The sequence below is a fragment of the Amblyomma americanum genome, chromosome 4 (assembly GCF_052857255.1).
Source record: "Amblyomma americanum isolate KBUSLIRL-KWMA chromosome 4, ASM5285725v1, whole genome shotgun sequence".
NCBI lineage: Eukaryota > Metazoa > Arthropoda > Arachnida > Ixodida > Ixodidae > Amblyomma > Amblyomma americanum.
In genome coordinates, this window is record NC_135500.1 from 69,161,630 (window position 1) to 69,187,699 (window position 26,070).

Consider the following 26,070-nt stretch of genomic DNA (forward strand, 5'->3'; position numbering starts at 1 on the left):
TGCGCGCGACAAGCGAATATAAGAAGTGGACTCGAAGGTACAGACATTGTATGTGAACACATTAAAGAAAAAAAAAGACGGCACACGCAGATGGGATGCAGCCGGCGGAAAACTTATATCACTGCAGGTCCAAGAAATTTCGCGCGAGCTACGTACGTTTCTTGTATATACTGAATACACAACTGCGTTCATTTCCGTATGCTTGGTTTGCTTGCAATGCTTTCAAGAAAGTTTGCAAATTATCAGAAGGAGTGGTTCTAGCACCAAGACGTACAGTCGGAGAGAAAAGACTCTGGCCGGTCCACGCGCGTTCCTCAAACGAAGCCGATATCTCGTCTATTAGCCGCGCCGGCTGGAGACCGCACTGACAGAGATGAAAGAACAAAATTCCAGCTTTCACCTCCACAAGTTTGGTCTCCAGCTGCCGGCTAACAGCAGAACTACCACCGCCTTTGTTTGAGCAACACGTGGTCCACAGACTACTGTACCCGACTGTACACACACAATAAGTCTGAAGGCAACACGGGGGCAAAGCGCCCTTCTTTCGTGTGTTCCTACGGCGCTAAAATCCTTTTATTGTGTCTCACAAATCAACTATAGCTGAGCAGCTAATTCTTAAAAAAAATGTCCTTTCGCCCCTTTATCCTAGTTCTCAAAGGCCCGGACAAGGGAACGGTATATAATCACGCATGTGTAGGAAGCATGCATGCACTACTTCTGAATAAGCTTGCTGTCTTGGAACATGATGCCACAAACTTCTCAAACACATGAATTGCGCTTGGCGGCTCCGGTGTCAGAAAAAAAACAAAACATTGAAGCCCTGTTTCTAGAGCTGCAGCCCGCCGAGATTACGTGAATCTAAGGACCGGCTTCTTGTTACGCTGACTTGAAATAAAGAATCGGAGCGTTGCAGCAGAGCATTTTCGATTTCTAATCGTAACAAGTGCGGTCGTCGATACGACACGGATAACAGGCTTTCGCTAAACAAACCAAGGTAACGAACTCGAAAACAGTTCTCAGCGAGGGCTACTTTTTGTTGCGACGACAGTCACAAAAATATTTTGTGTCGTCTGCTTGTGTGTCGTCCGTCTCAAAACAAAACCACCAAAACGCTGCCGCACGGCGGATGGCGCTAGGTGACGTGAGCCGCCGTCCAATTTCAAGGGTTCAGTTATATTCTTCTATCTTATCCATCCATCGTTTTTTTTACTCCACGTTTATTATCCTCCTGTGAATCGAGTGCGGCGACTTTTCTACAGGCAATATCCTCCGAAATCGCTTTGCATCACGCCGCCATGAGCCACGGCAGCCAGCCTGCGACTCCAAAACGCCGCAAGCTATATCTGGAAAATGAAAGCCGCCCGTTTGTTTTGCCACGCTCAACAGCGTGGTTCAATAAGCAGCGGTCACTCACGTCGCCTGCAACGTTTGGTAACGGGAACCCGACTTATGTCTCCGACTCCGCTAGCGTAGAATCTGGAGCCAGCTCTAGTGCCGCCGGGCCGAACCAACCAAGCAGTGAATCTCACTTCGGGGCCGCAACCGAAACTGGCAGCAGCGATAAACGCTGTCAGTTGGACGACAGCAGTGGGGCCGACAATAGTTCTCTGTCGCACACTGACGAAGTAGAACCACGAATGAATGCCACAAGCGAGGGTGACTGCAGCAGCAGCAGCGAGGAGTACGATGACCCGGATGACGGCGAAGACGATGGTGCCGCTGGGCCGCGCGGCAGTACTGTGCCACAATTTGACAGCGCTGATCTTAATGTATGCAGGAATTTGGACGCAAAACACTGCGTGGCTCGTCGACGACATTGGCTGAGGCAGTTCTCATAATGGCCTTTGTTGTGGCTAACGGGCTGACTTGGTCAGCGCTTGACGTCTTGCTGAAGTTGGTAGATGCCTTGTTCGGGTATCAGTGGTCAGGCCTACCACGCTCAAAATACCTGTTCAGAAAGTTGTGGGCACGGAAATGCACAAGTCTCGTACAGCGCCACTTCTACTGCGAAGTGTGCATGTGATCCCTCCAGACCAGCAGTGACAGTCAGATGCTTTCTTGCAAAGTGTGCAAAACACAAGTAGAATTGCGCACTGTCAAGAAAAGAGGCTGTTATTTTGCTTCCTTGAACCTTAAAGAACAGCTTCGCCTTGTCAGAGACAAAGTTGGAAGTTTACGTTTTGCAAATATGTCCAAATTGGCCGAGGCAGCTATTTCTGGAAGTAAAATAATAACCGACATTGGCAATGTGGAAGTGTGCAAAAGAATGCGCCAACAGGGACTTCTAAAGTGGAGTGATTTGACGTTGACAGTGAACACTGATGCAGCCCATTCTTCAAGTGCAATAATTCATCAGTCCGGCCTATTCAGCTATGTGTCAATGAACTACCACTGCCTCATCGCACGGAGAACTCTTTTCTTGCTGGCTTGTGGTTTGGACGCAAACACCCTGACATGATGCTGTTTGTGGGAGAATTTGTGAAGGCAGTGCAAACTTTTGGTGAGGTTGTCTGGCAATATGGGGCTTCAGCTGTTGCTTCGAAAATGTAACTTTTCATGTGTGTGTGTGGATGCCCCTGCAAGAGAATCTGTTGGTAACCACACGCAGTTTAATGGTCTTTTCGATTGCCGCTGGTGCCTACCATGTGGGAAACTGCAAGAAGGTAAGAACGCCACTTCACTAATATTTATTATTAGTGCCTTCGAGCCATCTTGTTGCTGGCAGTTTAGTGATTGCTCAACAAAACTAATTTTGCATATTTAAAGCCACTGCCACTCCTCATCAATGTAATCCGGTTTGCTTGTGCTGATATTGCAATATTGGACTACTACCTGTGTACCTTGCTCGAAGAGAGTGTAATGATACCTCTGCAAGTACTGTCCTCAGCTTTCATCATCTTTGGGAGCCGAGAGGGGAGCTAATAAATGCCATAACTCCATTTTTAGACCATATACTTGTTAACATTCATGATGGCCCTTCGATCTATGTAGAACTTCAGACGCATGGCCAGTTTGCAGCGAAGTTCTGTACTGCGACCTGTTCAAGAGCTAGTGATGTTGTTGATGCCAATTGCTACACTTGCCTACCTGTTTGAGCTGCATGCAGAGTCACCATATATGCTGTTTTAGATGATTTTTGTCAACAAGCAGACACTGTTTCAGGGTGGTGTAATGTTCAATCAGCAGTTTGTTTTAGAGCCAGGCCATGGCCTGTTGGCCACCTTGTCAGCAAAGAAGTTGCAGTTACATCATAGCACCTGTTGTTTATGATAGATTTCTTTGCAGTCGTCTGCAGCACCATTAACATTGTGCCCTGGTTTGTAATGTCATTAAAGAGGTGGCATATACCAGCTTCCCTTTCGGCAGCTTAAGGCAACCAAAACAAGAGATGGCACTTGTGCTGTTAGTACACGACTCTCTCTTAGTAAGCTTCAGTTGGTTACAATTCAGAAACAGTTGGATATTCGCTGTCAAAGGACCCTCTTCCAAGCAGTGGCATTGGGCAGTTATCATGAGCTTGCTGGCGTGACAATGCAGGGAGTAGCAGATGAAAGGGGACAGTCCCCTCCTTGCATATTCACACTAACAGGTTCATGAGAATCAGCGGACGCCATAGCCGGAAGGGGGTCGTTTGACGGGGAAAAGCTGCTTCATTCTTCAGTTTTATTCGACTGCAATTAGTAGTCCAAAGGTAGTGAACAGCTGGGTAAGAGTGTATTGGTTACATCAGCACTTAACCTACGCCTGTTACTGAAAGAGTGTAGTTAAAGAAGAGTACTAGGCTGTCTTTGTGTTTCAACATGAGAGGCACCCATTCTACATGTAATATCTTTTGCATTCTTATATACTGTAGTAAGAGTCCTTCAAAAGATGTTTAACCTACAGCCATGACTATTTTTTCACCGTGCTGATGGCCTTAAAGCTCTCTTGCTTAAATTGATTCCTTTTCTTTAGTTGAAAACACTTCATTAAGCAGCAGTGTTGATCTGAACCAACTGAAAACCACCAGAAGTTCATTACACGTTATAAACTATTAGCGCAGAGTGCATGGCGCCAAACATTTTAAAAGATAGCTTGGAATAAAGAAAATAATTTGCGTTTAAATTATGTAACAATCACTTTTTAAACGTCCAGCAGATATATTGGCAATGTCTTGCCAGCAGCACTAGTATTTGACTTTGGAGTATCAGGTGCATTGCCATTTTTATCGTACCCCGCAGGAGGGCGCCTGCAGCTTGCAGGCGTCGATGAGTGGCGACACCGCGGGTTCCCGAGCATCCGCAGGGACATCCCCACAAGGGGATGATGGTGAACCGTGGATCACCACGGACCCGAGCACTCGCGCCTAGCTGTGCGTGGCATCGCCGTGTCCGGGGAAAAGGGGATCCTGGTGGTTGAGCCGATGCCGAGCGTTTGGACCCTTAAGGCCCCTTGGCGGAGGCAACACACCACTTTGCCCCTAGCTTCCTGCAGACGGTACCTCCGGCCTGACCCGACCGGGGGGAATCGGCAGTTGCCTTTTCCTATCCTCCTCTCCATCTTTCACTTTCCTATCTCTGTCTCACAACTCTTCTATATCCTACTCACTTGGTTTTTCCTGTTTTCCTGGTAACGAGGGCTAACCTTGTGTGACCAACTACCCTGAGTTGAGTTATATTTTGTTATAGTTGAGGTGTACAGCTGGCGTGGGCAGCACTTCCTTTCAAGTTCCTGTCCCGGCCCCTTGTTGGACTCCGTGGTGAGTGGCTGGCACCATGACCGAAAAACTAAAATTTTTTATGGCTCCACCCTTATCCAAACCTGATCGCTCTCTAAAAAGAGGGCGGCACGAAGCAGCTGATTTTTTCTCAAAAAAGAGACAAACATTTTCAAAGCTCCACGTAATCCACAGTGAAATTGACGGAATACAGGCAAGAATAATATTCCCATTCCTTGTGTCAAAATGCTCAACTGATACCTTGGGCCCTGGCTACAAGGTCTCAAAAATGTCCAGCAACGACTTCTTGAACTGCGCGACAGCATCCAGTTTTTCAAACTCTCCAACATTACGTCTATAGGGGACATTTCTCTCTCTGTAACCCCCACCAATCTCTAAACACAGTCCGAGGTGTAATCTCTGAATCAGACTTCATCCATATCACAGAAGCTGAAATGCTTGAAGGGCTTACCGATCAGAATGTAATCAACGTTCACCGAATCAAGATCCGCAGGGATAACAAAGAAATAGATACCAAACACATGGTCCTCACATTTAACACCAGTACCTTGCCCGAAACGATCGAATTTGGATACTTGAAAGTCAACGTCAGACATTATATACCCAATCGCCGCCGATGTTTCAACTGTCAAAAGTTTGACCACGGCTCACAAAGTTGCCGCGGCCGCAAAAACTGCGCGAAATGCGCTTCTAAAGACCAGCATTCTGAGGAATGTGACGCAGCACTGCGCTGCGCAAACTGCGAAGGAGACCATGCAGCGTACTCCAGGGCATGTCCGTCCTGGAAAAAAGAAGAGGAAATAATTACCATAAAGACAAAAGAAAACATTTCATTCAAAGAAACAAGGAGGCGTTTTTCGCTTACAAACACGATCTCTTTCATAGCAAAACCCAACTTCGCTGATGTGGTGTGCGGGGACGTAGCACCACACAGCACTACGCCACCTGCCGAGGCTGCTTTCACAGAGCCAGTGGCAGGGCCATCCACGCCCCATACAAGGACAGCGAAGGCTGCTCTGCCACCCTCAAAGCAGGGAGCGCCGGTCCATGGGTCGGCATCCCGCAGGACCTCCCCCCGTCGGGAGAGGCCTGGAACTAACACAACCGTGGCCCCTCCGCAGTCCTCCAGCACCTCGGTTGAGGTGATGGATACAGCACCCACTCCGCCTCCACTACATAGGCGGAACACCTCTCTTGAGCGGAAAAAAGACAGGCCCCTCATAACGGGCCCACCACATAAGTAAACTCCGCTTCATTTCCTCTCAAAAACATAAACATGCCTTTTTTAATTCAGTGGAATTCCAGAGGACTTGTGCAGAACTACAGTGACATAACACATATTTTAGGGTCACATATTGTAGGGTTGTGGACCAATCTTGGTCCACAACATGTGCATATCCTAAAACATTATAAAACTTTTAGACGTGATCGAGAGCAGGCAAATCGACTCTCAGGAGGCGTCGCGATTGTTGTCCAACGTGGAATCCCTGCTCAAGAAATCAAGCTCAAAAAAAATTTGAGGCTGTAGTAGTCAGCATTGTCAGCTACAAATCACTAACAATCTGTTCCGTGTACATTCGTCCACACTTTACTTTAAAAGTCCATGACCTACAAGAACTGATAGATTAACTTCCAGGGCCATATCTGGTAGTTGGAAATTTTAACTCTCACTCCCCTTTCTGGGGAAGCGCACGATGTGACTCAAGGGGACAAATAATCGAAGATTTTATCCCCTCAATTATTATGTGTCTTTTAAATACGGGAAAAGCCACTTACTGTTGCCCCAGCTCGGCAAAAATGAGCTTCCTCGATTTAGCTTTCGCATCACCATCGCTTTTTAACGATTTTAAATGGGATGTTTTAAATGACCCTCTGGAAGTGATCAGCCTCTCATCGTCTACTCCAGTCATCCCCACAAGACCACTGCGCTGGAAGCTTCATCTCGCCGACTGGTCACTTTTTACAGCAAGTGCCACACTAGAAAAAAGATTTTTGTGAAGATCTCAGCATAGACGAAATTAATGAAAAGTTTACTACATACATAATATCGGCCGCTACACTTGCCATACCACAAACAACAGGACTCGTACACAAAAACATAAAGTATGGCGGACACAAGAATGCACATTGGCAAAAAAACAACAAAATAAAGCTTGGTGCTCTCTGCATCGGCATCCCACAGCGGAGAACTTGATTGCCTTTAAGAGGGCCAAGGCCAGAGCACGATTCGTTCGACGAAATGCCGAGAAATCCTCGTGGCAGAAATATGTGTCCTCAATAAACAGCTCAATAACCTAAACAAAAATGTGGGAAAAGGTTCGTAGATTCAGTAGTGACCATACCCCTTTCACACTTCCTCTATTGACTACACCCGGGACACAAACATCATTAGAAGAACAGGCCAACATACTGGGTGAGCATTTTGCTGAAGTTTCCAGTTCGTCCAATTACACAAATACGTTCCAAATCAATACCAGAAAAACAAAAACTTCCATTTGCAGCAGGTATGCACGAGGACTACAATCAATCCATCACACTCCAGGAATTGATTAGGGTATTATCTTCTGGTAAAAACACAGCACCAGGCCCAGATAATGTGCATTACACTATGCTTGCCCATCTCTCTGATGCTGCCGTGCAGGCATTGTTGAAATTCTTTAACAAAATATGGACAACTGGGAATATACATGAGGTGTGGAAGAAAGCAATAATAGAACCTTTTCTGAAACCAGGAAAACCACCAAAAAGTCCTAACAATTACAGACCGATAGCCCTCACCAGCTGCATTGCTAAATCTTTCGAAAGCATAATAAACATTAGACTGACCGTCACACTTGAATCTCGTCGACTCTTAGATGTACATCAATGTGGATTTAAAAAAGCATGCTCGACCACTGATCACCTTCTTCGCCTAGAAAACACCATCCGGGAGGCGTTCATCCACAAACTGCACTGTATCGGGGTCTTCTTCAATTTGGAGAAGGCCCATGATACCACGTGGAAGTTCGGCATCCTACATGATGTAGCAGAGCTAGGGATCCGTGGCAGGATGCTGAACTGCTTGAACGACTTCTTGACTAACCGCACATTCAGAGTCCGTCTAGGAGCAACTCTGTCAATGACATTCACCCAAGAGAGTGGCGCACCACAGGGATGCATTTTAAGTATGACACTCTTCATAGTAAAAATGAATTATTTAGCCAAAGTAATACCAAAGTCTGTAATGTATTCAGTTTATGTAGATGACTTACAGATAGCATACACTTCTTCCAGCATACTGTCCTGCGAGAGACAAATACAAATCACACTAAATAAACTAGCAGCTTGGGCAGAGAAAAATGGATTCAAGTTCTCTCCTCAGAAAACAGTAGCTATTCTGTTCTCATTACGACGAGGCATACAGGTCCTTCCCAACCTGTGCTTGAATCAAACCACACTGCCAATCAAACAAGAACATAAATTTTTAGGCGTCACTTTTGAGAAGAAGCTTACATTTCTATCACACATTAGCAACCTTAGAAAGAAAACATCCCAAGCCCTCAATGCATTAAAGGTACTCTCGCAAAATCGGTGGGGGTCCGATAGAGCAAGCCTATTGCAAATATATCGCTCTGTGGTGCGCTCCAAGCTGGACTATGGGTGCGTGGTATATGGTTCGGCAAGAGCATCCTACTTGAAACGACTGGACCCTGTTCATAATCTTGGTTTGCGCCTATCAACTGGAGCATATAGAACATCCCTGGTAAATAGTCTTTATGTTGAAGCTAATCAGCCCACACTAGAGGATAGAAGAGTCACACATACATGCAAGTACATCCTAAAAACCCGTTCTCTTCCTAAACATCTCTGCTATCCCATTGTTACCAGGTGCCCATCGAGAAGATTATTCAATAATAAACCAAATTTCATCAGGCCAATAATAATGCACTTTGAAGATAAATGTGAAGAGTTAGCAGTGCTGGATGCCCTACCGAATATTGCACAAAGACATGAATATCTGCCACCATGGTACAGCCTCCCTTCGGTGTGTGACTTCACACTGACACACGTAAACAACGAGGAAATGCCACATGAGCACATACTGCAAGAGTTCTTTGCACTACAAGAAAAATATGACACCTGCACGGAATTTTACACTGATGGCTCAAAAACAGAAACTAATGTCGGAAGTGCAGTATTTCAAGGAAAAAACGAAAAAATGATACCATTGCCACAGTATGCATAGGTATTTACTGCGGAGTGTTACGCCATCCTCGTAGCCGTAGAACAAATATTAAAAGAAAACAAAAAATAGCATCATTTACACCGTTTCACTGAGTATGCTCCAAGCGCTACACCCTACAAATGCTGCTGAACCCATAACAGGAAAAATCATACATAACATAGTTAAAATCACAAAGCAAAAACATAACATATTCTGCTGGGTCCCTAGCCATGTTGGAATTTTAGGTAATGAGACAGCAGATGCTTGCGCAGCACAAGCTAGAATTGGTCATATAAAACAAGTTAGCATACCACAGAGGGATTTTTCTAAATTACTGCGCAGTAAACTCAGAAATAAGTGGCAGGTTGCATTGGGACGAACAGACAAACGAACTACATTCTATAAAACCCGTTTTGGGAGAATGGAGGTCATGTAAACATCAGGAGCGTTTTACAGAAGTTATTTTGTGTCGACTACGCATTGGACACACACACCTTACACACAACTTCTTTCTAACAAAAAAAGACAAACCTCTCTGCGAAATCTGTGGCGATGAACTCACGGTAAACCACATTATAATTGTATGCACAAAACTGGAACAACTGAGGGAAAAATATTTCACAACATTCTACAATGAATACGCCCCACTACACCCTATGTTACATTTAGGAGACCAAGCACTGGTTGATTTTTCAAGCATTTCTAATTTTCTCTGAGAAGCTAATGTTTTAAACAAACTTTAGATATAAAAAGCGTAACCTTTAACAAAAGCTCTAACCGTGTGTTTGGCGCATCATAGCCTCAGTTGCTTTTGCGCCATTAAAATCAATATAACTAACATTTTTATCGTAGAAAAGTTTGGCAGTACTACATAATTTGTGCATTTTGTAGTAGAATCTCTTTGGAAACCGTACTGGACAGTAAACATGTTATGCTTTGTTGTAGCCTTTTGGTGGATTTCTTTTTTTTAATGTTTTCTTTGTACAATTTTGGCCTTAATCTCTGGTGATCTTTATGGCAGTTTAGGAAGGGCACTTAACTACTGAGCCGGAGTTCCCGGGTTCGAACCCGGCTGCGGTGGCCACGTTTCAATGGAGGCAAAATGCAAAAAGGTGCCTATATGTTGTGTGATGTCAGTGCATGTGAAGAGCCCCAGGTGGTTGAAATTATTCTGGAGACCTCCACTACGGCACCTCTTTTTCTCCTTCTTCTTTCGCTCCCACCTTCCTTCCTTCTCTTAAGCAGTGGTGTCGGTGTTGGCCTAGATGTGAGACAATTACTACACCATTTCCCTTCCTTGAAAACCAATTTTTCAATTTTTTTTCAGGACGGCTGTTTATACCAGCACTGAGCCACCAGCAGAGGAGAGGACATCAAAGGGTGTCCGAAAGAATATGAAGCTTGCCATGCTGTAGAAGGCATCGGTCAATGGCCTAAAAGGACCATCACCTTTGTGGTCCTTGAAGTACCTTGACCTTGTGTCGTGCTATACGGTTGAATATATGCACTGTGTGCTGCTTGGTGCGTCAAGGCAGTTTACAGAGTACTGGTTTGATTCATCCAGCTGCCGTGAGAAGTTCTACATAGGTGAGCATTTGTTCATGACCTGGGTTTTCGTGTTTTCTAGCTGACATAAGGCGGTGTGGTGAACTATGCTTTGTTGCTCTTTCAAGGATTGCACCTAACATAACATGCATACTAAGCAGTTCTTGTAGCTAAGCTTATTGGTACATATTCAGAAAAGGTACAGGAGCGCAAAGTATGGACACTGCTGTAGTGACAGTACAAAACGAGCATAGTACTGTAACAAGGTTTAGTTGACATGCCTCAATATTTACCCGTGTGCCGAGAGACAGACTGCATAGATTCACGCATTTATTGACGACACTTATAGACGGATACAACTTAAGAACGCAGTGGCTTTTCTCTGTCAAAGGGACCCTTCCAACCAGTGGCGTCGGCCGATTTTCATGACCCTGCTGATGTGACCAAGCAGGGAGTGGCAGACGAAAGGGGGTGATCCCTTCCCACTATGTCCAGGGATAGACTCCTGTTTTCATTGTGGCGCTGCTCCCTGCATTGCCGCGCTAGCAAAGTCATGAGAATCAGGTGACGCCGTTGGCTGGAAGCGGGGGTCCTCTGATGGGTAAAAGCCGCTGTCTTCTTGAATTGTGTCCGACCATAGGAAAAAACTATTCACCCTCGCATAGCACTACTTATGGGTCACTTATAATGATTGCATTTGCAGGACGGCCAAGTACCGTGAATGCCCTCAACAAACGTCTCACCGGCATTCGACCACCACATCAGGTCACCCGTCTGCCTCGCACAATCCAGGAGAGGCACTACTGGAAAGCACACAAGTGGCGAAACTGGCTGCTTTTTTACTGTGTGCCGTGTTGCCTGAACACCCTCCCTGCTCAATTTTTGAGGCACTTTGCCCTTCTCTGCGAGGCAATTTTTATACTTCTACAAGAGCAACTTTCATCTGCTGCCATCAGTTATGCAGGTGAGGCCAAATATTCTGTCTGGAGCATAGTTATTTCATTCTGCATTCCAACCTTAAGATTTTATATGCACTCTGGATTAATCCTCTAATAGACGTTTATTCTACAGTGGTACCGGAATGGTCCTTTGGTACCTTTGCTTCCATCTTGTGGCAACCAAAAAGATGTTTTGGACGAGCCCTACTTTCCTTAAAGCAGACAAAGATTGCCAGAAAATGTACAAGCTGGACTCTTAATGCCCAGAAATGACAGTCTGCTTATGACGAGCCTGGCTCGTCCCAAGTCTGCTAGCGGGTTAAAGCAGCATCTACACCAAGTTCTGATGGCATGATTTTTATTTTTATTTATGTGTAAGGCATTACATAGATCGGCACGTGACGTCTGCCAACTATGACTGATGAATAGTTCATGATCGCATTTCTTGTGTCATGCTGTTACTGTTTCAACACCAGAACGATGGCTGTCACCTAAAAAGTTAGTATAGGCTACATGAGGCTTGAAAAAACTGTAGTATTATCACTGCTGCTTCATTCATTGTCATTCCGGTTCTTGAAACAGGCTTGCTTTAGTGTTGTACTGAATTCAAATGACGAAGTAGTCATTATATTGCAGTTTTTTGATGCCTCATGTGATGTATACTGACCTTTGACATTGCAGCCATTGTTGTTAAAACAAAAACAACATGAGAAGAAATTTAGTTGTAAAGTACGGAGGAATTGTTCGCGAGTACCAAAAGATGATTCATGCATCATTACAAAGAAACATGCAACAAAAAAATTGTTACCCATATTTATAAAAGTGCCTGGCTTTTACTTTTCATTCTCCAAAAAATTATTCTAACAATGCAAGGTACAGGGTGTTAACTGTGTTCTTAGCAAAAATATAATCTTTCCTAGGCCTGCGGTTTCTTAATTCACACAATCTGGAGTGCAGTGTTGCTACAGCATAGAAAGGCATGCAGTGCTACTAGCAGGCTAGATGGCACTGAACATAATGTCTCAAAGTGACCGTACGGGCCGCCGCGGTGGCTGAGTGGTTATGGCGCTCGGCCGCCGGCCCGAAAGACGCGGGTTTGATCCTGGCCGCGGCGGTCGAATTTCGATGGAGGTGAAATTCTAGAGGCCCGTGTACTGTGCAATGTCAGTGCACGTTAAGGAACCCCAGGTGGTCGAAATTTCCGGGGCCCTTCACTACGGCGTCTCTCATAGCCTGAGTTGCTTTGTTACGTTAAACCCTTACAAACCAAAGTGACCGTACCTTGTAGTAGTGTCTGTGTGTTTGTTTGCTTGTGTGTGCGTTGTCTACAAAATCGCAAGAAAAATGAATCATTTAGGAAACAAGAATGAAGCAGTAGGATGCATTTATGATAAGGCCTCCGCTGTAATTAACTGCATGAGCAGTGCCCAGTTGGAAGTACAAAATATGGCACCAAAAACAGCAGCGTTTCGTTCATTTTCATTTCTTACATTAGTAATACTAATAATGTTTTCTTACAGGAGCACATGCTAACTGTATGCAGCGGTGTTCTGCATGCCAATGAAAAATTAATGGTCATTTTGGGCAAAGCTCGCCAGCGAATGAAAAGGACATGCCAGTGACCTCTATTTCACACAGCAAGCACCTCACTTGTAGGATTCCACTATGCCCACTTGTAGCAAACTTCAAACCAGAATTAATTTGGGAGCCTGTTTGCATGTTGAACACAGGGGGTTTTATTAAAAAGGCAGATATCACAAACTTGCTGTCTTCATCATCCTCTTTGTTTAAACAAGCGTCAAGTGCTTGTTTTTCTGTTTCTTATTCTTACAGCAATAAACTCATAAATATATCCACTTAGTGAATTGTGGCTTACCAGCAAGAAAGCCGAGCAGTACAAAAGGGCTATGATGTTTTCAGCTGTGACAAACCTTTTTTCAGTGTGAAATGAGAAAGAGCTGAATCGGGCAGATTTTGAGTGTTTAATGTTTTGGTTCAGTGGTCATTAGCTTTGCAAATTTCAAGTGAATTTTTGAGAGGATTGCTTCTGCATTTTTTTGTTTCAGCATATGATTTTAACAGCCAAAGCACTTACCGTGCGACTCACTGCTTTCTCTGTACTGGCCTGAACATTTGTTCGATGACTGAACATGCCGGCTTGCTTGCCATATAGCGCTATACAGACACGGATGCAGGGAGACAAACAGGACGGGCGCTTGTTGGCTCTGTTTCTTTTCTTTAACACGGAAAACATTAAATGAGGCATCGGCAATATTCCGGCGTAAATGGCACAATATTAAAAGACCACTCTTATGTATTGTCAAAGGTTGATGTTTGACAAATTATCTGGAATTATTCCACGTTTCTACACCTTTGTTGCTGCACACTTTCTCGTTGCATCATATAGTAACAACTGCTCTGTGCTAGCTGTTGTGAGGACCTGTCGTTTTTCATGAAAACAAGGAATCCAGGATACTCTGTTAGGTGCAGCAGTCACAGTCCATAGTGCTGATCTGATAGAAGCCATCTGCCAGGGTGGAACCAGCGGAACACAGACGCAGGACAACATTATGAACCAACTAGCCCAGCAATTTACGCTCCTGAAGCCATCTGCCCTACGTCCCGGCAGGGGGGCGTCTGCAGCTTGCAGGCGTTGGTGAGTGGCGACACCACGGGTTCCCGAGCATCAGCAGGGACATCCCTGCAGGAGGATGATGGTGAACAGTGCATCACCACGGACCCGAGCACCTGCGCTTCGCCGTGCGTGGCATCGCCGTGACCGGGGAAAAGGGGATCCTGGTGGTTGAGCCGATGCCAAGGGTTTGGACCTTTAAGGCCCCTCAGCGGAAGCAACACACCACTTTGGCCCCAGCTTTCTGTAGACGGCACCCCCGGCCTGGCCCGACCGGGGGAAATCGCTAGTCCCCTTTTCCTGTCCTCCCCTCCGTCTTTCACTTTCCTGTCATCTTTCTTAGAACTTTCCTGTCCCCTCCTCCTTTCTCGGTTTTTTTTTCACTTTTCATAGGCGGCGAGGGTTAACCATGTGTGGCTGACAACCCTGTGTTATGCCGTATTAGGTTATAGTGGCGGTTGTTTTTTCCTGTTTTCCTGGCGGCGAGGGTTAACCTTGTGTGGCCAACTACCCTGAGTTGAGTCATATTTGGTTATAGTTGAGGTGTACAGCTGGCGTGGGCAGGACTTGCTTTCAAATTCCTGTCCCATCCCCCTGTTGGACACCATGGTGGGTGGCTGGCACCATGACCGAAAAACTAAAATTTTTTATGGCTCCACCCTTATCCATACCTGATCGCTCTCTAAAAAGAGGGCGGAACGAAGCAGCTGATTTTTTCTCAAAAAAGAGACAAACTTTTTCAAAGTTCCACGTAATCCACAGTGAAAGTGATGGAATACAGGCAAGAATAATATCCCCATTCCTTGTGTCAAAATGCATAACCGATACCTTGGGCCCTGGCTACAAGGTCTCAAAAACGTCCAGCGGCGACTTACTTCTTGAACTGGGCGACAGCATCCAGTTTAACAAACTCTCCAACATTACGTCTATAGGGCACATCTGTCTCTGTAACCCCCCACCGATCACTAAACACAGTCCGAGGTGTAATCTCTGAGTAAGACTTTATTCATATCACAGAAGCTGAAATGCTTGAAGGGCTTACCGACCAGAATGTAATCGACGTTCACCGAACCAAGATCCGCAGGGATAAGAAAGAAATAGATACCAAACACATGGTCCTCACATTTAACACCAGTACCTTGTCCGAAACGATCGAAGTTGGATACTTGAAAGTCAACGTCAGACATTATATACCCAATCCCCGCCGATGTTTCAACTCTCAAAAGTTTGGCTACGACTCACAAAGTTGCCGCGGCCACAAAACCTGCGCGAAATGCGCTTCGAAAGACCAGCATCCTGAGGAATGTGACGCAGCACTGCGCTGCGCAAACTGCGAAGGAGACCATGCAGCGTAGTCCAGGGCTTGCTCGTGCTGGAAAAAAGAAAAGGAAATAATTGCCATAAAGACAAAAGAAAACATTTCATTCAAAGAAGCAAGGAGGCGTTTTGCGCTTACGAAAGCATTCTCTTTCACAGCAAAACCTAACTTCGCTAATGTGGTGCGCGGGGGCGTAGCACCACACAGCACTACGGCACCTGCTGAGGCTGCTTTCACAGAGCCAGTGGCAGGGCCATCCACGCCCCAGGCAGGGACAGCGAAGGCTGCTCTGCCACCTTCAAAGCAGGGAGTGCCGGTCCATGGGTCGGCATCCCGCAGGACCTTCCCCCGTCGTGAGAGGCCTGAAACTAACACAACCGTGGCCCCTCCGCCGTCCTCCACAACCTCGGTTGAGGTGATGGATACAGCACCAACTCCGCCTCCACTACAGAGGCGGAACAGCTCTCTTGAGCGGAAAAAAGACAGGCCCCTCATGACGGGCCCACCACATAAGTAACCCCCGCTTCATTTGCTCTCAAAAACATAAACATGGCTTTTTTTTAATTGAGTGAAATTGCAGGGGACTTATGCGGAACTACAGTGACATAACACATATTTTAGGGTCACTGTTACCTACAGTTTAATGTCTTCACGAGACCAATCTTGGTCCACAACATGTGCATATCCTAAAGCATTATAAAACTTTTAGACGCGATCGAGAGCAGGCAAATCGACTCTCGGGAGGCGTCGCGGTTGTTGTCGTCCAACGTGGAATTCCTGCTCAAGAAATTAAGCTCAAAACAAAACTTGAGACTGTAGCAGTCAGCATTGTCAGCTACAAAACACTAACAATCTGTTCCGTGTACATTCCTTCACACTTTACTTTAAAAGTCCATGACCTACAAGAACTGATAGATGAACCTCCAGAGCCATATCTGGTAGTTGGAGATTTTAACGCTCACTCCCCTTTCTGGGGAAGCGCACGATGTGACTCAAGGGGACAAATAATCGAAGATTTTATCCCCTCAATTATTATGTGTCTTTTAAATACGGGAAAAGCCACTTACTGTTGCCCCAGCTCGGCAAAAATGAGCTTCCTCGATTTAGCTTTCGCATCACCATCGCTTTTTAACGATTTTAAATGGGATGTTTTAAATGACCCTCTGGGAAGTGATCACCTACCTACTATCATCAGCCTCTCATCATCTACTCCAGTCACCCCCGCAAGACCACGGCGCTGGAAACTTCACCTCGCCGACTGGTCACCTTTTACAGCAAGTGCCACACTAGAAAAAAAATTTTTGTGAAGCTCTCAGCATAGATGAAATTAATAAAAAGTTTACTACATGCAAAATATCGGCCGCTACACTTGCCATACCACAAACAGGACTCGTACACAAAAAAACATAAGGTATGGTGGACACAAGAATGCACATTTGCAAAAAAAACATCAAAATAAAGCTTGCGGCTCTCTGCGTCGATATCCCACAGCGGAGAACTTGATTGCCTTTTAGAGGGCCAAGGCCAGAGCGCGATTCGTTTGAAGTAATGCCGAGAAATCCTCGTTGCAGAAATATGTGTCCTTAATGAACAGCTCAATAACCTAAACAAAAATGTGGGAAAAGGTTCGTAGATTCAGTAGTGACCCTTTCACACTTCCTCTATTGTATACACCCGGGACACAAACATCATTAGAAGAACAGGCCAACATACTGGGTGAGCATTTTGCTGAAGTTTCCAGTTCGTCCAATTGCACATATACGTTCCAGAAGTACAAAGCAATAGCAGAAAAATAAAAACTTCCATTTGCAGCAGGTATGCACGAGGACTACAATCAACCCATCACACTCCAGGAATTGATTAGGGTATTATCTTCTGGTAAAAAGACAGCACCAGGCCCAGATAATGTGCTTTACACTATGCTTGCCCATCTCTCTGAGGCTGCCGTGCAGGTATTGTTGAAATTCTTTAACAAAATATGGACAACTGGGAATATACCTGAGGAGTGGAAGAAAGCAATAATAGTACCTTTTCTGAAACCCGGAAAACCACCAACAAGTCCTTACAATTACAGACCGATAGCCCTCACCAGCTGCATTCCTAAATCTTTCGAAAGCATAATAAACATTAGACTGACCGTCACACTTGAATCTCGTCGACTCTTAGATGTACATCAATGTGGATTTAAAAAAGCATGCTCGACCACTGAACACATTCTCCACCTAGAAAACGCCATCCGGGAGGCGTTCATCCACAAACAGCACTGTATCGCGGTCTTCTTCGATTTGGAGAAGGCCTATGATACCACGTGGAAGTTCGGCATCCTACATGACCTAGGAGAGCTAGGGATCCGCGGCGGGATGCTGAACTGCTTGAACAACTTCTTGACTAACTGCACATTCAGAGTCCGTCTAGGAGCAACTCTGTCAATGACATTCACCCAAGAGAATGGCACACCCCAGGGATGTATTTTAAGTACGACACTCTTCATAGTAAAAATGAATTCTTTAGCCAAAGTAATACCAAAGTCTGTAATCTATTCAGTTTATGTAGATGACTTACAGATAGCATACACTTCTTCCAGCATTCTGTCCTGCGAGAAACAAATGCAAATCACACTAAATAAACTGTCTGCTTGGGCTGAGAAAAATGGATTCAAGTTCTCTCCTCAGAAAACAGTAGCTGTTCTGTTCTCATTACGACGAGGCCTACAGGTCGATCCCAACCTGCGCTTGAATCAAACCACACTGCCAATCAAACAAGAACATAAATTTTTAGGCGTCACTTTTGACAAGAAGCTTACATTTCTACCACACATTAGCAACCTTAGAAAGAGAACATCCCAAGCCCTCAATGCATTAAAGGTACTCCCGCAAAAACGGTGGGGGTCCGATAGAGCATGCCTATTGCAAATATATCGCTCTTTGGTGCGCTCCAAGCTGGACTATGGGTGCGTGGTATATGGTTCGGCAAGAGCATCCTACTTGAAACGACTGGACCCTGTTCATAATCTTGGTTTGCGCCTATCAACTGGAGCATATAGAACATCCCCGGTAAATAGTCTTTATGTTGAAGCTAATCAGCCCACACTAGAGGATAGAAGAGTAACACTTACATGCAAGTACATCCTAAAAACCCGTTCTCTTCCTAAACATCTCTGCTATCCCATTGTTACCAGGTGCCCATCGTGAGGATTATTCAATAATAAACCACATTTTATCAGGCCAATAATAATGCACTTTGAAGATAAACGTGAAGAGTTAGCAGTGCTGGATGCCCTACCGAATATTGCTCAAAGACATGAATATTTGCCACCATGGTACATCCTCCTTTCGGTGTGCGACTTCACACAGACACACGTAAACAAAGAGGAAATGCCACACGAGCAAATACTGCAAGAGTTTTTTGCACTACAAGAAAAATATGACACCTACACTGAATTTTGCACTGATGGCTCAAAAACAGAGTCATGTCGGAATTTCAGTAATTCAAGGAAAAAACGAGAAAATGATAGGATTGCCACAGTATGCATCGGTATTTACTGCGGAGTGTTATGCCATCCTCGTAGCCGTAGACCAAATAGTAAAACAAAACAAAAAATAGCATCATTTACACCAATTCACTGAGTATGCTCAAAGCGCTGCACCCTACAAATGCTGCTGAATCCATAATAGGAAAAATCATACATAACATAGTTAAAATCACAAAGCAAAAACATAACATTATATTCTGCTGGGTCCCTAGCCATGTTGGAATTTTAGGTAATGAGACAGTAGATGCTTGCGCAGCACAAGGAAGAATTGGTCATATAAAACAAGTTAGCATACCACAGAGGGATTTTTCCTAATTACTGCGCAGTAAACTCAGAAATAAGTGGCAGGTTGCATTGGGACGAACAGACAAACGAACTACATTCTATAAATCCCGTTTTGGGAGAATGGAGGTCATGTAAACATCAGGAGCGTTTTACAGAAGTTATTTTGTGTCGACTACGCATTGGACACACACAACTTCTTACTGACAAAAAAAGACAAACCTCTCTGCAAAATGTGTGGCGATGAACTCACGGTAAACCACATTTTAATTGTCTGCACAAAACTGGAAGAACTGAGGAAAAAATATTTCACAACACTCTACAATGAATACATTCCACTACACCCCATGTTACTTTTAGGAGATCAATCACTGGTTGATATTTCAAGCATTTTTAAGTTTCTCAGAGAAAACAATGTTTTAAACAAACTTTAGATATAAAAAGTGTAACCTTTAACAAAAGCTCTAGCCGTATGTTTGGCGCATCATAGCCTCATTGCTTTTGCGTCATTAAAATCAATATAACTAACTAACCTTTCGTGTACGTCTAGGCTGCACGCTTTCGAAAAAATTCATCCATGTAAACGGTGTACCGCAGGGGTGTATTCTAAGTACCACACTCTTTATTGTAAAAATGAACTCAATATCGCGAATAATTCGAAAGACCATCATGTATACCGTACATGTTGACGACCTTCAAATTTCATGCACATCTTCCAGTTTATGAACATGCGAAAGACAGATACAGCTTACACTGAACAAAATAGGAACTTGGGCAGACCAAAATGGATTTAAGTTTTCTCCGCAAAAACAGTTGCCGTCCTTTTCGCACTGAAAAGGGGCGTGCAGATTGATCCCACCCTCTACATGAATGAAAGTGTTCTACAAGTAAAACAAGAGCATAAATTCCTAGGAATAACTTTAGATAGAAAGCTCACATTCCTACCTCACAAGCACCCTAAAAACAAAAGCTTCCCAATCGCTAAATATACTGAAGATACTCTCACGGAAACATTGGGGGTCAGATAGGTTGTGCCTTTTACAGATCTACCGCTCCATAGTACGGTCCACTTTGGGCTATGGATGCATTGTGTATGGGTCTGCATGACGATCATACCTGAAAAAACTGGATCCTATACAAAACCTGGCTCTCCGTTTATCAACTGGTGCATACAGAACATCCCCAATAAAAGTCTATATGTAGAAACAAATGAACAATCTCTTGCAATGCTTACCTGTGCGTATGTACTAAAAATAAGATCCGTACAGAAACACCTTTGTTACCCCATAGATACCAAGTGCACATCTAGAAGACTGCTCAATAATAAACCACAGTCGATCAAACCTTTCCTATTACACTTTGTAGACGCATGCCATGAACTGGGAATACTAGATGCTGTACCTAAAATTGCCCCGAGACACGATCCACTGCCACCATGGCACTGCCCTCGCACTGCATGTGACTTCACGCTTACACAGTTTTGTAAAAATCAAACACCACATAAACACCTACTACAAGAATACTTGGCTTTGAAAGAGAAACATTCAAGCTACATGGAGTTTTACACAGATGGCTCCAAAACAGCGATGCTTGTTGGAAGTGTTGTAGTACTTGGGAAATGGGAAAAAATAGCAAGATTACAAAATCATGGATCAATTTTTACTGCGGAATGCTATGCAGTCTGTATGACTGTGGACAAAATAATACATGAGAACATCAAAAACAGTATAATATACACCGATTCTCTGAGCCTACTGACAGCGCTGCAGTCAAGAAATGCAATTGAACCCTTAGTGGGCAACATCATATAAAAAATAGACAATTTCACAACACAAGGACATACTATAAGATTCTGCTGGGTCCCGAACCACGTCGGCTTAGAGGGTAACGAATGAGCAGACGCAGCAGCCGTACGAGCTCAAAATGGTGAAATAAAATTGTGGACATACCTTTTAAAGACTGCATGAAGTTGATACATAACACATTAAAGAACAAATGGCAGAAAGAGTGGGATAATGAACTCAACAACAAACTACACTTCATAAAGCCACTCTTGGGAGAATGGAAGTCATGCAGACGCCAGGAAAATTTCACTGAAGTAATCTTATGTCGTCTTCGCATAGGACACACACAACTACTTACTTACAAAAGAAGACAAACCCATTTGTGAAAGATGCGGAGACGAGCTCACACTAAACCATATTTTATTCGTGTGTTCAAACCTAGAAAAACTTAGGAAAAAGTATTTTAGTCAATTTTATAACCAATGCATTCCATTTCACCCAGCACTACTCTTGAGCGATAATGCAATTGTTGACATTTCTTATGTTTTGAACTTTTTACGAGAGGTTGGTTGTCTTAACGAACTTTAAATGCCTCACCTTATGTGATACACTTCAGTCACTTTCTCATACCTGAGAAGATGCTGAGGTGTGCATTTCATTGGTTGGAGGCCTCGACGTCCTTCCTCTGCAAAGGATAACCGCTGAGGTTACCTGATTTTTTCAAAGCTTTTACCATTGGCCATTTCGAAAAATTATGCTTTTTACCTTCGCTAGATGGTGAAAAATAACATTTTAGGCCATTTGCACCACCGCATCATTTCTGTCATATAAAATTCGGCACAAGACAATTTTCTATACTTTGCGTTTGGCGCATGATGGCCTTAGCCGCCTATGTGCCATAAAACCCAACACAACATAACCCATCTGCCCTACGAAGCCGGCATATATGTGGGCTTCTTGGGTGCACACAATGGCAACATGGTCACCACCTGGGGTACCACAACTCCCAAAGTGCATTGCCTCAGTGGTGGTGTAGCGCAACTTCTTGTGAAAATGGTTTGTTAACAGTACTGAATTATCTTAGTTTTAGAGTAGTGGGCTGGTGTCCACATAGCCGCCTAATTAAATATATTGAAAGACTATGCCACAAGTAAAATAGCTTTCTTTTTTTTCAGATCACCTCCTGAAACGCTTCGTGCGCCGAGCTGCAGCACTATATGGGGAGCTGTGCACGAGCTTCAATGTGCACCAGCTGATGCATCTAACCCAAGCTGCCCGTAACTTCGGACCCTTGTGGGCCCATTCTGCCTTTGGATTCGAGAGTGGGAACAGCCACATCGTTAAACTGGTGACGGCAGCAAATGGAGTGCCTGATCAAATCTTGGAGCGGCCAATCATGAGTCAGGAACTGCACCTTGTTCTTACTTTGAACGCAAGTCCACTGAGGAGCCAGCAGTTGTGCAGTGAATTTCCTCATTAACCTCGCGTGAGCAAGGCTCCCTATGTGCAGGGTGCCTGCATGTTTGGAGTGCCGAAGGAAGTGCCTCTGCTTCTGCCAGCAGAAAGGGCTGCTCTGGAGTTAATGCTCAACAACATTCCTCGAGTGCAAAAATATTTCAGATTTTTTTATAGAGGAACTGTGATGCATAGCTAGCAGTATCAAAGGGGCACCAAAAGTGACAGTAGTCTCATTGAGTCTCAAGATGGCGAATTTGTCGTTATTAAGAGAATTTTCGAGGTAGTTGATGAGGGGTCCCCAAGCAATGGTGAAGTTGTTTTGCTCTGCAGGAAAATTGTTTGTGAAGACTGCGATTTGGACTTGCCAGGTCACATAATGCAGTGTTTTTTTTCTCTAGAATGCCCACTGGTTGCGCTTAATCTCAGTGGAGTAGCCAAGCCTTGCATTTTTGTCACGTTCAGCAATGAAGAAAGATATGTTTGCAAAATTCCAAACCTCATTGAACGAGACTAGGAGGCAGTGTTAAAGGTGCACTAAAGAGATATTTGAACTCGTCTTTTTACCGCGAGAACTCTTTCTACACACTGCGGGCGTTCTTAGAAACTTATTATTGTCCTGTGCACCCAATTTCTATAATTTAACTCAAATTAAATGTCTTGGCTCCTGACTTTTTTTGAACTCAACGCTGTAGGTAGGAGGAGTCAACTAACGCGTGGAGCCAGCCCCGTGGTGGCATGCCGCTCTGCCATTGGCGGAGTGATACGTAAATCAAAAGAGTGCACGCGTATTTGTTTCCATGGGCCTAATTTATGGCTATGTTGTCTGCGACTGAAACTTTTTATTCACAGAAATTTCCTAAAAACTAAATAAAAGCAAATGCAAAGCCACCACTATAGACTGTCTGAAAGGCACTCCACGCGTTGGTTGACTCCTCCTACCTACAGCGTTGAGTTCAAAAAACGGCGGGAGCTGGGAGGTTTCATCATATTTAAATTATGGAAATGGCCCGCACAGGACAATAATTCGAAGTTTCTAAGAGTGCCCAGAACGTGTAGATAGAGTCCCCGCGGTAAGAAGACCGGTTGAGATTTCTCTTTAGTACACATTTAAGCCTTTGTCATTTCACTAGCGCTTGTTTACCAATCAAATTGTTAATAAAAAATTAATTTGAAAAATACTGTATAGTAGGGCCATAATCATCATCATCAGCTTAACTACACTCACTGCAGGGCAAATGTCTCTCCCATATCTCTGCAATTAACCATGTCCTGTGCAAGCTATGGCCACCTTATCCCCGCAGACTTTCAAACCTAATCCGCTCACCTGACTCTTGCAATCCCCGCTACACTTGCCTTCTCTTGGAATTCACTCCCTTACCTTAAAGGGTCCCTAAAAAGGGTGTTTGATGTTGTCTATAAAATGCCCGCATTATGTAGAGTACAGGCCAACGAGCGTTCATGCCGCATACAAGACCTCAGAAGCGAGCCGATAATTTACAACACAATATTTAAAACTCCACCTTCTGTGCCTTGATGTGACGTGCAGTGCTGTGCTTTTGCCCGAATCCGCGCTTTTTGCGTCATGTAGTGCTCATTACATCAGCAGCAGACTGCTAGCGTTAGTTCGTGTGCGTCAACAGGCGGCAGAGGGGGCGAGTCCGAGGAGCCGGCAGAGGAGCGCCAACATTTCAGCGTTCAAAAAGTGACGACAGGAGAGGAAAAGGTGCAAAGACGTGGAAATTCAAATGTTGACTACAGATAACTCAGCTTCCACAAAAAGCATATAAAAAATTCTCACTGGAGAATATTTGTGAAGCGGCATCCTTTAGCATCGTGGGCACATGGGATCTTTGCTGAAACCCCCTTTCACAGCCCCTTTAAGGGGCCATAAGTCATCTTGCCTTTGCATACATGTCCTGCTCTTGCGCATTTGTACTTAATGACAGCTATGGTGGAGAGAAGGCAGGCAGATGGTTTCTTGAGGGGCACAAAGTGAAGAGAGAGGGAAAAGCCTCAGAGTGCTTGCCAGCGTTTCAACTGGAGGTTAAGACAAATCCTCTTGTTGAAACATTGGCACGCACCCTGCCACTCTTTCCTTCCTCGTCCACTTTATCGATGGCAGGTAGGATATCATTAACTGGTGTTCATTCTATGAGCCGGCCACTTTGCTCCTTTCCTGGCTCATAATGTTGCAGTTACCATTTTTCATATCTTGCTGTGCTGTCTGCAGTTTAAGTTGAGCAGTTTTTGTTAGCTTTCACATAATTGCTCCATAGGTGAGTAAGGGTAAGATGCAATCGTTATAACTCTTCTCTTGAGGGATATTGGTAATCTGCTATTCACGACGTAAGTGTGCCTGCCAAATGCACTGTACCTCATTCTGACTGCTATCATTGTTCAACACTCATGGACTGGATCTGTGGTTACTGCCTGCACTAAGCAGCTGTGTTTAACCGATGAGGCCCTCGAGTCCGTAGCTTTGTATATATGTGACTAGTTCTTGGCGTGGTGTATTTAAACATGTTAATTAATTCATAAGTTAACCACTTACAATAGTTTGTTGCCTATCACGAACTGTTTTGCTTTCACGACGGTTTTGAACATTATCATAGATTTCTGGATAATTTTTAGACCCACCATTGTGCTTTGCTTGTCTTGGTCCTCAGTCATGGCATGTGGGGATTAATGTTCCGAAGCTGCACATTGGTTATGAGATATGCTGTAATGGTGAGCTCCGGATGAAATTAGACCACCTGGAGTTCTTTATTGCGTGCTGATATCGCACAGGACGCGTTTTTTTTCCTGCACTACAGTGCAGTTGCACAGGAAGGAGTCAAATCCTGTGACCTTGTGCCGTACAGCCAAATGCCATAGCCACAAAACCATGACTTTGGGGGCACCTTCTGTACTGTGTGAATTGAAAATTCGGAGATTCCTCGTGTATTAAGGTGCGCAGTAATAGCTGGTCAGTCTGACGATACTGAAGTGTTAAGCTCCTTCGAAGATACGACAGCTTGCTACAGTGTGCCCCAGATTGCCAAGCCAGCTTTGCCAACTGCCCACAAGATTGAGTACAGTATTCTTAAACTAGCACTGCTGCTGTGTGATGAGCATGTGATGCTTGGTGTTCCTTAGAGCTTAAGTGGGCATACGTATTCCAGCAAAGTGCATGTCACAGGTCCAGCTTTTGTGCTGTTCTTCAAAGATTGATCGATCACACAAACCTGATATTTCCACTTGTAGAGTACCACTCGTGCTTGTGGCATTGTGTGCCTAATATAAGTTTTGGGCTACATTTACTGCATATCACGGCAAGGTTGATAACGTGGAAGCGGACGAGCCATTCCAAGATGAAATAGGGTGGTGGATGCGATCAGGCACCCTAAAATGGTCAATCAGAGGTACTACAGGGGTACTGCGTGAAACTAAGAAAGAGACGAGAGACGGGGGTTGGCAGGATTGCATCTTGGCCTCCACTCATGGTTTCCTACCTTCTGCTGGCACCGAGTGTGGATACCCTACCTGTTGTGTTCATTAGCAGTGCCAGCAGTCAGTGTGAGCTTGTGGAGGCCCACTGTACGGGTTACTAATCACCAGGAGAGTTGTCAGCCGACTCCCCACAGCATTCTGAGCGTGCTGCAGCCCATGTTGCTCATTGTT

General features: G+C 44.5%; 1 protein-coding gene across 1 annotated transcript; it reads left to right on the top strand.

Annotated features, from left to right (window-relative positions):
• The first annotated feature begins 1,637 nt into the window (after positions 1-1,637).
• On the top strand, positions 1,638-23,120 carry LOC144129555 (uncharacterized). The gene is made up of 6 exons (XM_077663700.1): positions 1,638-1,769; positions 10,337-10,508; positions 11,170-11,430; positions 22,128-22,384; positions 22,610-22,690; positions 23,103-23,120. The coding sequence occupies exons 1-6, from the start codon at positions 1,638-1,640 to the stop codon at positions 23,118-23,120; spliced, it is 921 nt and encodes a 306-aa protein (XP_077519826.1).
• The last annotated feature ends 2,950 nt before the right edge of the window (positions 23,121-26,070 follow it).

Coding starts and splice junctions, on each gene's coding strand:
- LOC144129555 (XM_077663700.1), top strand. CDS start 1,638: ATGAATGCCACAAGCGAGGGTGACTGCAGCAGCAGCAGCGAGGAGTAC. Junction 11,431..22,127: donor TGCTGCCATCAGTTATGCAG/GTGAGGCCAAAT, acceptor CTTTTTTTTCAG/ATCACCTCCTGAAACGCTTC. Junction 22,385..22,609: donor ACCTTGTTCTTACTTTGAAC/GCAAGTCCACTG, acceptor CATAGCTAGCAG/TATCAAAGGGGCACCAAAAG.